Raw genomic sequence first — 13,676 nt, 5'->3', positions numbered from 1 at the left:
TTGAGATTAGGGTGGAGAAAATAACATATAAACTATAAGAATTTAGCAAAGAAAAACGTTTGAAATGCATTTAAGAGGTTTTTAGGGATTACAAAAAGGAAATTTGAGATTTTTGAAATGGTAAAAATTATTTTTAATTTAACATGAAAATTACTTTGCACATGGACTATTCAAAACAAATACTCAATATATTCACGGACAAAACTTTATTTTACTTTATCAAAAGTACTTCACTAAGAAATACGACTTTTTGTATGTGAAAGACTTGTAATATTAACTGAAAGACTGCCAAATTTTGTAAAGATATACCCAATATATATATATATATAGGGTTATAAGTATCAAATTTATGTCAACTTCAAAATAAAAGAGTACAGAAGGTCACGTGAACCGGTACCACGGACCGAGCCCGTGTTGAAAAAGTTAAGTAGAAAAGGAAGCACAGGTTTTCAGTAGGGAGGAAGGCTGGGACGTGTGAGAAATATGTTTTTAGTGTAGGAAAATAACAACTTCTGATACGGTGCATTACCTCCGCTCACAACATGAATAGCTAGAATCCCAAATTGGATAAGTGGAGGGACCATAAGGGATAGAAATAAGTATCCTTCAAATACATTCAGAGAACACCCATGAAGTTTGATCCCCATTGGCAGAGGAACATATGTGGGAGACCGCACCACTTCTGTACCAGGTATACTCTGCACCCAAGGTGGAAATAGGTGTCGTATACACGGGCGGAACGTGGGAGGAGCACAAAAGGGAGAGAAAACCCAGAATCTCAATCCTGGTGAAGAAAAACTGTAGAAGACCCATCTTCTGACAGGAATGTGGTGAAAAGCTAAAATGGATATGCTCCAAGGTGTAGTTTATCTAGGGTGTGATGGACCATACGTGACTGTTCAACTCCAGTCCAAAAACAAGCAATATCAGGATTATAACTTCCAACCTGTGGCAGGAGGAGGGTCCACACTGTCTTCATCTCAAGTTGAGTAGAATGGAATATATGCTTTCCAAACCAATCTACTAAACAGGGCACATATGTGCATATCAACAACCATCTACATATCTGAGAACCCAACATGTGAATGACAATATGAAGGTATGTTCCAATGTGGAAGGCTACATCAAACCACACTCAATCAGACAGTGACCCCCCACTGTGTAACATCAGCCTCAGGTAGTGAAAACTCTCAGCGGTGTTCACCCCAAACAATATAATTTTCCAGATATGACCGCACAGAACCCGAAGCATATGTGCACACATTAACAATCTCTGGAACCCACTGCATGGGGGTGGAAAGGATGAGGCAAAACTATGAAATTGAGTTAGGATGAGGATACACAACCAACACATGTGTGAGGATTTATACTGATAGAAGCACACAGAAGCTGAGTGCAACATCAACCTCTGAGACCCACCACAACGGAGGTGGAGCCCACGACTAGAGGATCAAACACCATCTACACCGGCAGCACACAACTGCCCTAATCTCTACTGACTAGAAGTGATCACATTCACGAGGACTACTCCATGGTCCACCTTCCCAACAGCTCAGAACTGGAAAATGGCAAGGACTGTCATACTCCACTAGAAGAACAAGGGGATATAAAACATTGGAGGAATGCCAACACCAGACACAATGCAACAGGTGACCACAAAAACCCTTGTTGTAAATGCAAAAGCCTTGATCGCCTGATAAACTACATACAGTGCTGAATCAAACCTGAGAGGCTAGACATGAAACTGATATACAACATCATAGTGGACAAACCAAAGATAGCATCTGAACTGATGAAAAATAGGAATATGGAGATAGGCAATCAAGATGACTACTGTGGTCATCCACAATTCTGGAGAAGAAAACCCACCTGAGTGTGATAAAGGACTCCATGGTAAATCGGGGAAGATCTAGAAATTGGTTGAGGCAGAACAGATGGATCACAGGATGCCAGTCCCCCGATTTGAATTGGGGACAACAAAAAGCCTGGAGTAAAAACCTGGAGAATGCTGATTGACAGGTTCAATAGATCTCTGTGATAGAAGAGTCTGCACAGCCTTGGACTCATAGCAAGTTTCTGAGTTAATTGGAAGGAAATTGGAACAGGAGACAAAGTGGTGGGGAGGGAAATGAATGAAAAGTCCTTCTGACAGAACTGGTATCACCCAAGAATCGGTAGTGAATACCAACACGGGAACAAAATCAGTCAAACATGCCCCCACTGGACAGAAAAAGATTTGATAGTCACAGGAACTGGCAACGATGAACCTGATGTTGAGACACACTTTGAAATTTTGAACCCTTAGTGGTAGGAACTGGTAAAGCACAAGACCTCTCCCACAAGAAACAATTGTGGGAGAGGTCATGAGACAAGCAAACAATCAAAGACTAAAGGATCGATTGTGGTCTCTCAGATTCCACAGGTGATTCCAATGATTTGAGAAAATCTCCAAACAGACCAATGGAGAAAAGGAGCCACCTATAATTCATGAAGATTAGAGGAAGGTAGAAGAACCTGTGACAAGACAGCATCCTTCCCAGTAAGATCCCAACAGCAACAAAACTACATGTAAAGGAATAGGGCTAAAGACGACAATCATGCCAAAAAGTCTGTAAGGAAGGAAAAGGGTATTCCCAGAAAACCCCTCAGGGGATCCATGGAGTGCCTCAGATATGAGGTATATGTTGGCCAAGTACTGTAAAAGAGCTGAAAGGGTAGGACAAAAGTGGGAAACTAGGCGTGGGAGAAATGGATAGGATTTTCAGGGACAGCCCCGACACTGGCAAAAGTAAATCCAACTGCTGAGAGTTGAGAAAGGGTTGATCAGTCTGCTGATAAGCCAAAGCATAATGATCATAAGCACATGAAGGGTGAGGCATGCTAACACCAGCCCTCAACTGAGAAACAAATAGCACAGCATAAACCCTGATATCTGGGAAAGGAAGGAAAACAAAGTAGTCTTAAGTAAAAATGGATATCATGTAACAAAGAAAGAATGATATCATATGAAACTGATGAAAACGAGAAAAATTAACTCACTTGAAAAAGCATATCCAAAAACGTAGAGTTAGGCCTAGTAGGTTCAGTAGGAGAGGCATGGGAAGACACAGCATAGTTAGAAAGAGGAAAAAGGCTGTCAAAGTCCTCCTCATGATAAAAAGGTTTATACGATGCAGGAGGAACCTGAACCTCTTCGAGAGAAGAAGGACGGCTCGTATAACAATCAATCTCCCGATAAATGATAGCCGAAAATTCCTCAATCGAGACCCCAGGCCTTAAGCCTGTACAATGACACTCAAAGTAGTGATAAAAATATCAGAAGGTGTAAAACACAAACCTTGGAATTCATCTTACGATGTGAAGAAGTCAGAATCAGTAAAAAAATACAGTAAACAAAAGTAAGTTATTGTGACAAACTACTACAGAAAACTAACTATAGTAAATGAAAAAATCAAGTAAATCACTTCTTCGCAAAAAAACCCAACTAAATGAACATGTGAAAAGAGCACAATTGAAAAAAGTCTGCACTCAATCACTGCTTAACAAGAAATGATAGTTCAGTAGAATCAAATAGAGGGAGTCACATGCATCTGGATGATGTGTCACACTCCTATTGGTGGACGGTTGTCACATGACAATTTACATGCAATACGCACTGATTGTGGTGCACTGAACAAGAACAGCTATACATGTAAGCTGAGATAATGTACCGTATCAGAATATATTTTTAATGTAACTCTGTAAAATTGTTGTGACATGCAAACTTTGACCCCTGTTGTGCACACAGTACTAAGGAATAAATGCAATAACTTATAATAAATGGTCTGCAAAATCTTTTGATATAAAACAACCATTAAATACAGCAGTACAAAAAAGCAACATTATTAATATTCTTATAATCAGATGTGTGAAAGAGCCAATACCTGTATCTTGTTTCATAACAGCACTTGCATAGCTACAACCATAACTGAAATCACTAGAACCTGAACTGTATGGCAGTGCAGCTGAAGGAACATGAGTACTTCCAGCATCCCCCGATGCTGAGAGAGAGAAATCTGACCCCATTTGGATGTCACGATCCTTGACAAGAGGAGTATCTTCACTGACCTGAAAATTTTAATAAATGTAACAAATAATAATTACATATTTATAATTCAAATGCTCAAATTAACCTTTATTTTGTTTAAATACATAAATAATCACATTATTGTGCAAAAAATTACTATATCAATTAGATGACCACTACCACCTGATGAAAAACATTACAATAACTATGCTTCAAGGATTATGCAACATATAACATTTTATAAAATTCCAGGAACCTTGTAATTTATGAAAACTGAGCTTAATACAAATTAATTTGTTTTCACTAAATAACATTAAGAAAGTCAGAATAATAACCCTTTTACTGAATTATTACCATCTAAAATTATATAAATTTATTACAAAAGATAATTCAAGTAATTTTATTACAATAGAATTATGATACTTGTAATTCCATAATTAGTGGTTAAAATTAGTTAACTTTAAAATAAATACACCTTCTGACATGACTGTGGAGTAAGAAAACACAGTAGTGTGATAATATTTGGAGGGGGGGAATCCCTCTCTTCACATAATTTTGTGAGGAGTATTCAGATATTGTAACATATGCAGTGTTCATACTGACTTGAAATTCTTTTTTCATTTTCGACTTATAAGCAGAGTGGTCCAAACATCAGTTATCCTCGTAATTAAATCTCTTGTGTGTGCATACAATTAACTTGCAGCATCAAAACACATAGGTCCAAGCCATACAGAAATTAAAATTATACATTGCTCTTGGGCAACTAACTTTTGGTCCATATTGTCTTTCACAAAAATGGAAGAATTTTAAGTAATGAAAAATTCAAACAAGTTTACTGGCTAACAGATAGCAAAATTATACTGAAAAAGTCTGTTCAGATTTTTAAACTCTACTCACATTATAAAGAACAGTTAGTACTTTACAATGTATCAACTTCTCCAAGTCTATATGTAATCAATTAAAAGTTAAATGTTAAGTTAGGATACAAAGGTTATGATATTACACCTGTTGCCTTGTTCTTTAAACTATCTTGATTGTAGTTTACATAATATTACAACAACATTCATTAACTAATCTGTCATTTTCCATGCTTAATCCAACAATTTAAATTATGGTCTGTAACTTTTACCTACAACCTAATTTTTCTTGTGCTTTGCAAATATTTTACTCAGACTTACAGATAACATAACAATAATGTTTTGGAAATGAAAATTCACAACTTTTGTGACCATTATCAATAAACATTTGAAATGAAAATTGGAAAAATGGTATGCTTGCAGAATAGCAGTATTTCTTGCTTGATAATAACTGACATACAGATCTTAAAAAATTACAGAAACAAAATAGGCAGCTTAAAGTGAAAATGTAATCACAAATAAAGTAAACAAACAAGCTTAAGGTTTGGGACATAGTGTTAACATTATTTCCTCAAGCTACAAATCCCTATTTTGACTTCCTAAATATTACAGCTTTTACTTTGTTTGTTTACTTTTTTGCAGTTGCATTTCACTTTAAGCTACCTATCTTGTTTCTGTATTTTTTTGAAGATCCCCCCCCCCCTTTTAAATTAATAATTCTTAATAATCTTGTTTCTTTAGTTGTTTTTTTTATGTCCAGTAAAATAATAGCAATACTGTCCAATTTGAAACAGTTTAGTTTAACGAAATACACTGTTGATGTTTGATTATCTTTCTGGAAATAATGACAACCATTGGATTGGCTTTGTGCATATTGGATGGCTATGGCTACTGACAGCATTGCCACAATGTTATCATTGATAATGGTACTACATATACGATCATTATGATGCAAGGTGATTAACATACCACAGGTTATGTACCTGCTTGTAATATATATATAGCTACTACATTTATACCCTGTACAATTATGAATTAATATACCCCACCACCACTACCACCATTTCTGGAGTTTGGGTCATCACACTTCTATACTTCTGTGTAATATCATCTGCAAGGAGAAATACATGTACAAAAACTTACTCTATACCTTTTGTAATATTTGTACTTTTGATATACCTACAGTATATAAAGGTTTTGAGATGGCTTGACCGGGTAATGAAAAAGCTTTATTTTATTAAAAATGTACGATGTTCCAACAAGATTTTGTCATTCTCAGGTTCAAGTAGCTTATAGAGATACATATATATACAGTATAGAACAAAGAGGTCACATAACCAGATATTGCTTCATTGATATAAGGTGGGGCTATTTTCTTCATTTAAGATAGCTTCTTTTATTTTGCATTTATTGATGTTAAGTTCTTTGTTTAAAATTAGTGTTTTGTATGGATATACCGTGGTTTTTTGAATTACAATGGTGGTAAACATGGGAGGGTTTTTATTATGTTCAGTGAATCTGGTTCTCAATTTTCTATGTGTTTCTCTGATGTAAAATTCTGGACAGTTATTGCAAGTTATAATACCTATAATAAGGCTACAAGATCTCTAAGGTCGTACTTGAAGTATTACTTCACCTGTTACACACAATCATTTTTATCCATTTTACTATTTACATTACAAAGTAAAAGTATTTCTGGAAAAATATCAAAATAGCACTCTGTTTACCCATATTTTTCTAAAAATGTACAATGTGAATAAAATAATAACTTATGGTAGTATTATTGGGAATTAGAATAACTCAGACTATGTAAATAATGTTCCTTTAAAGTAAATTTAAAATGTATCTTTAAACAGAATAACATTCTTATTACTAAAAAAGAAAGAAATATACAAATAATACCTCAACTTTTTGTGGAGGCTCCCCATTTCTGTTTCCTATTATCAATATATTTCTTGCATTGTTAATACATCGAAAGCCAACTTCCTCTAAAGTTTGATCTTTGAGATCATTGATAATCACCTAAATAAACAATAAAACCATTTTTTAAACTATAGTGTATATTTTATTTTCAATTATGTATTTACATACTTGTAAAAAAAAAAAAGAAAGAACAATGAAGGGGTTTATATTCAAAGAAAAAATATACTTATTTCAAAATCTTTCATAAGAAACAAAAGGCTTACATAGTAACTCTCAAACTTGTAATCTTTACACTACACAAGTAGTGGCTGTTCAAAGCTGTTGGTCTACATTTATATTGGTACTAAGTACTTCAAAATAATTAAAAGCAAAAATACTATATAAAGGAAATTATCTGTATTCAGCATGAAAATTGAATTCATTTCTCATATTAATCTGTCTTCTTTCAATATTTGCATTAAAAAGTGACATAATTAATAAATAGCATAATAATTATGCTAAGAAGCATTAGTTTCCTACCACAGTGTGTTTCATATCCACTAAAATTCTGCAAAAACAGATCCTGCCAAATTCTTACTTTTTGTTTTATAAACAGTCTTCAAACCATTAAATTCTTAGTAGAAAGAAAACAATTAGATGTAATAATACATATCAAGGTCTGAGCTAGCTTTTGTTTCTATGACTAAGGTCAGGCTTCTTTGAAAAAATAAAGGAAAGACTGGCTTACTCAATTTTCTAAAATACTGAATAAAAAAGAAAAATCCTACTCTATGAATTTGAAACTAGGACAGTTCCAGTCATCGTGCAAAAAAATTTATTTATTTATTTATTATTATTATTATTATATATATATTTTTTTTTAATTCTAAAATTGCTGGTGCCTATACGTAATTCTATACATCTACTATTACCATATTAAATGTGCAAAGACCACAAAAGTACCAATATGTCATTAGTTTTTGAAATAATCAAAAAATGGCATCTGCAGCTTATTGGGGCTCATTGTTAATCTGGTAGCAGCATGGACCACATGAGTGCAGTCAAGGCAGCCTTGGGGAAACTTCCACTTCAATGGAAGTGATATCAAGGAAGATCATCTTAATCTTGATATTCCATCTGGGTGGTATGTGGAAATGGTTACAGCTAAATGGCAGTAGCTAATCAGACACTGCCATCTAATCAATACAGCTACACAAAGGGTGGTTCACTAATGAAAGAGGTTAATTTCTCATAAAACATGCTTCACCTCAAAAAACACCGTATCTGTTAATACTCATCTTAAATTCTGATTTGATGTTAATATCTAAATTCAATCATATGAGTGTGTGTTTTTCATAGCAAACCAAATCGAGCTATCTGCTGTGTCCACCAAGGGGAATTGAACCCCTGATTTTAGTATTATAAATCCATAGACTTAACGCTGTCCAACTAGGGGGCTGTAATTATTAGTCTTAAAAACAAAATTTATAATAATTTACAAAAAAAATGTGATAAGAAGTTATTATTAATTTCTGCAGTTCCAATTTTTTTATGAACAAAAACAGGGTAGACAGACAAAAAAATAAATATACTCCAGTACTGCATTTACTTAGCACATTGCATATAAAAGGTAAAAAGATACAACTAACAAAATCCAGCAAGTATTTTTATCTATTCCAAAACTATTTTTAAAGATCACTGCAGACTTATGAAAATGGTAAATTGCAGCACGTGGTTGACTAGCTTTGTAAATTAGGCCATTTTACTCTGTGGCCAAGAATACAGCTTTTATTTTAGTTCCATTAACTTTGTATTCAACATAATTCATGACTACAATTTACAAATGTAAATTTTTCCTAAGTGATGTGATTCAGTATGCAGGCTTACTTCTAATTTTGTTAATATACTGCAGAAGAAAAAAAAAACATTTATAAACATCAAAGATTGAGAGTTCCCTTGAATGTAATACAAAAATGGTAACAAGTACTGCAATGTTTGCACATCAACAAATATACAAGGTTACTGAGGCACTAGACTGCTATGCATACAGTAATTTCTTCATTAAATGAGTTCCTACATGCATTATGCTATGAATACTTTCACATACATTCAACATATTTACTATTAAAATTACCAAAACAGAAATAAATTGAAAATCTTAAGTCTGACAGAATAATATTTCAAGCAATTACAAATGTTATTAGACTAAGGGTGGGATTTACTTAGTTGCCATAGAAATAAAATTGAATGACAGAACGAGTATATTTCGATTTTTGTACTTTGAATAATACCATTGTTCTAATGTTAAACTTTAGAAAAAACTAAGGGATACTATATTCTTAGCTCTTTTTTCTTATCAAATTGAGCCACTTAAATGAAAGAATATAGTGGAAATTCATAAGCTCATAATATACATTTCTAACATTCTAGTTTTAAACTATGCATTTTGCAACTCCATGTTTTGGTTCAGTGAAATAACTGAATAAAGACATAATGTAACCACATGTATATTCTGATGTTTTTCTTTTGTTATTATATTAAAACAACATTTAGCAACCATTTTAAACCAGGTGAGCTACTGTAAATTAGTTACTACATAATGATTTTACCAAAACACAAGCTATAAAATGTCCAGGTTCCCAAACTCCCACAGGCATGTACACAGCTAAGTTCTATACAAGTTGTGATAATTATACCTCCTTTTAAATTAAATATGAAATGATAAAAAAAAGAATCATTGCCTGAATGCTTTGTTTTTACTTGAGGTTTTCTGAATATTCACAATCTCATCTGGTTTAGCAAATGGAAACAAAATGCTCCTTGAGGTCAATAGCTAAACACTAGAATTCACTGGCTTTTCATAAGTTAAATTCCATTAAGTTGAAAACCCAGTTAAATCCAGCATAGACATCTATCTTTTAATTGTAATATAATAAAATATTTTGCTAAATTTAGGAGTGAATTTTCAATCACTGTTATTGTCTTTCTTTTTGCCAATTACAAAACATTTTTTTAAGCTGTACTTTATGCACTTGAGATTTAATTTTTTTTAAAACATTAAAAACAGTAGAACCTTATCTTACACCAAAATTCTGAATGTAAAACATATATAAAATACTTATAAATCTGCAACAGTATCACATTTTTAATATTTTGGAAAAACATATACATACTGATTCTCCATCAGGCATTCTCTGAAGTACCAGTTCAAATGAATCAGGATGATAATGGCACTTCTTTCCAACTTCTTCCATCAACTGAACAGCAGTTGTAGATGCTGGCAAGTTCAACAACACCTTTGAATTTTGCCACTGTACATAAAAAAGGTGCTTTCAGTTTCTTGCAAAATACAAGTACTACAATTAAGAATATTAAACTTTACATAGATTTGCATTTAGAATTTAACAAATACTAATCACTTGTGTGAGAAATGTTTGTTAATTTTGACTTGCAGAATACATTTAGCAACAATACTGAAATGATTCAAACACAGATGTACAAACCATAAATTACATACTATACATAACTAAAGAACTATAAAGAAAAATACCAATGAAAAATATACTGAACAAGATTTCCCTTTCAACAATTAAACTGCTGACAAGTTATAAAAAGCCATCAATAAGAACTTTTTCATCCTGCATAATATTTCCTAAGCAGCTGAATGGTACATGTCTACTTATTCATATACAAGTATGGCCATGTACACATGTTGCTCACTGATTCAACACTACATTACATATGCAAATGATCACTCAGAAAAGGAACAAAATTTTGCAACATCAAATGTTAATTAAAACCCAAAACAAAGGATTATAGTTTGTTAACTTTCTCATAATGCTATACTCAACATGTAATCAACATATTTAAGTCTCATTCACATAAATCATATGGAAAATCATTTATATCTCTCTTGCTGGACACTTCATCAAAATACTTACTGAATAACCTAGCTTAACTCTAGAGATCTAATTAACAAATGAGTTTACACATAAGTTCATGAAGCATTAACAGATGTCAAAAATAGAAAAAAAATCACTACAAACTATATCCCCTGTTACTGAACAAGATAAGCTTCAAAAAAGTGCATTATTCATAAAACACTGCCTACAGTAGATTACATAAACCAGCCATTTTTTCTGAATACATCATACAAACTCATAAAAACTGGTCATACAGATTTTTTGTGATGCAAAAATGATTAAAAAGCAAGTTCCCTAAAACAAGTAAAATTTTACTTTAACCCTCCACTCAAACATAAACTTATTTAATCTTATCTTCTTCCCTTTCCTCAAACTGTATACTTTCCTAAAATCTTGTCTGAAATCTCTTAAGAGAGAGATCTATATACTAATGTATGCAAATACTTACTTACAGTAATCTACAGAAAATCACCTCTCTCTTCCAACATACAAGTATTTTTTGATCTGATAAAGCTATCTAAATTATTATTATTACCTTAATAAATGATACACCTAAAAGAGAAATTATAAACAACCCTTCTACTATGTTCAAAACTTAGGTATATCAGTTATGTTTTTGGCCATATTGAACCAATGGAATTTCAAACAAACTAAAACAGCCTTGAAGTGAAAAAATATTCTTTTCTTTAATTAGCTCTCATTTTTTTTATGTTGAGTCTTATAAATTAATGTATACTCTCATTACAATAAATTCAAAGATATGTTTCATTGCATCATAACATTAAGAAAACCAGTATTAGGTCAAACAAATCAAAAACATAAGTTCTACTCCAACACACACACACAGATATATATAATACAGAACATGTTTTTTTTATATAGGAAGTATACATATATTCAACAAAGAACTTTGCCTCAGCAAAAAAAGCAAATTAAACAAATCAAAGAACATGAGCATTTATACAGTTGATATGTTACATATATATATATATATATAAAGACTGGAACTATAGGTTTAAATGTATTGCATAGTTATCTACTATATAGTACTCTAGAACAGGAGTACATTTCAAAATTATCTCCTAACTTGTGTATAAAAGTGTTTGAATAAAAAACTACCTGTACATAATCTACTTCCAGATTAGCTATGTACATACAGGAGTTAATATTGTTGCAAGATATTTCAAACAAATATGTATGTAAAACAGATTTAAGCATTTCTTATCATAATTTTATACATACATTCAGCTACTCCAATAAAATATTTTCACTGCATATAGTAATTCTCAGCTCATCAATTAGGAATAAATAAAAATCAATGATAACCAAACATTTACTATGTATCATGTGTTACAAAACAGTCAGTACATTAAAATTAACACATTATGGGACAATGTTGTACAAAAGAAATTAATGTACTGATGAACATAATACTAATATTGATAATTTAATAAAACATGAAACTTAACATTCTCCTTACCTGAAAATGTATTTTCAATAAATACTTACTTCTCTACACACAGTCACTATTCATCGTGCATTTGCCTTTGAGATTTTGTGCATATCTTGAGCTATCTCAAATCCGAGATATATTTTAACACGAACTGCACTTGTGAATGATGTAATCATCATTCAACAATAGCCATTCCCCAATAGGAGGGTGACACATCATCCATGAACAGTAGATCACCATAAGCACTTGGGCTTGAAATTAACTTCATTCTTAGACAAGGTAAGAAAAATGTGCAGAAAAGTAAGTACCTATCTGAAATACATTTTCAGTTAAGGTAAATTTGAACTTCAAAAACAATTTCCGTACCTCCCTTCACACAATATCTAGAATCCTGCACTGATATGGTGCAATTATTAAAATCTAAGTTAGCTACCTTCAGAGAAGGTAACTGAAAAAGAAAGCCCATGGAATGTGACACCCTATAGTGAGGTCTAACAAGAAGGGCAACTCTCATGGAAGACTGCAAAAATCTTATGTAGGTAAACTATTTTTCTCACACAGAAGTATGAAAGAAGAAAGTCAAAGACTGTTGCAGGGATGGGCAACCAATCGATCATATTCACACAACCAGTCTTGTTGGACATGAGGTGTAGCATGGCTAGTGCAATGGTCAGACCATACAATTTGGAATATGTTCTGTTGTATCATTTACTCACCATACATTACAAACATGTGGACACAGGTCCTTTCCTGTAGTAGTAGAACACTTTGCTGAAATGGCTAGCCAAACCTTGGGAAATTGTCACGTTATATAATAAAGGGTGACTTGCACTACACTGGCATGGACATCCTTACCATACTTTCCACTGCATTTCTGCTGCCATTTCGGACTTTCTCTTACAATCAGTAAGAAACTCTCAAAGTCGACCATCCCCACGATTAAGAACTGGAAAATGACAATGGTCTCCCGTGTTTTATTTGACAATCAGAGGAGAATAATTTGCACAGGAGAGATGCCCAGACCCAATCTAACCTCCAACAACAAAGGTCTTTTACTGGAGAAACTTCAACGGAGTACCACGAAACCTAATTAGTCTAGTTAGTCAAGGAACCAACTAGAAACAATGCTATTTTAGACTTATTGTTAACTTCAAATACAGAAATGATTGAAAAGGTGGAAATTGGGGAACATCTAGGGGCAAGTGATCAATGCTCTATTAGGTTCAATGTTTTGCTGCATACGGAGATAAGGAACAATGATATTTTGGTTACAAATTTCAAAAAAGCTGATTTTGGAGGGATGCAACAAGAGTTATCTGTTGTGAATTGGGCAGCTGAGTTATTTGGAGACACTGATCAGATGTGAAAAATTTTTTTAATATTGAATGTAAACATATTCCTAATAGATATAAGAGAATAGCTACAAATAAAAAAACAGGTTGGCTCACAAAGAGTTTAAGAAATAAAATTAAAGA

The 13,676-nt window shown here is 32.9% G+C and overlaps 1 protein-coding gene across 2 annotated transcripts in view; it reads right to left on the bottom strand.

The window, feature by feature from the left end:
* The window catches only part of LOC106467496 (ubiquitin carboxyl-terminal hydrolase 47-like), a 110,169-nt gene extending 100,031 nt beyond the window's left edge, over window positions 1–10,138 (bottom strand). For both annotated transcript variants that reach the window (XM_013927856.2, XM_022395695.1), the window contains exons 1-3: window positions 9,999–10,138; window positions 6,826–6,945; window positions 3,924–4,107 (exon numbers count right to left, since the gene is read on the bottom strand). In XM_013927856.2, the coding sequence (XP_013783310.1) occupies window positions 3,924–4,107; window positions 6,826–6,945; window positions 9,999–10,079 (385 nt within the window). In that variant the 5' untranslated portion in view covers window positions 10,080–10,138. The remainder of the gene's footprint in view (window positions 1–3,923; window positions 4,108–6,825; window positions 6,946–9,998) is intronic.
* Between the last annotated feature and the right edge of the window lie 3,538 nt (window positions 10,139–13,676).

This window comes from Limulus polyphemus, unplaced genomic scaffold (assembly GCF_000517525.1).
Source record: "Limulus polyphemus unplaced genomic scaffold, Limulus_polyphemus-2.1.2 Scaffold2635, whole genome shotgun sequence".
In the NCBI taxonomy this organism is placed as follows: domain Eukaryota; kingdom Metazoa; phylum Arthropoda; class Merostomata; order Xiphosura; family Limulidae; genus Limulus; species Limulus polyphemus.
This window is presented reverse-complemented; position numbering and strand designations above follow the sequence as displayed.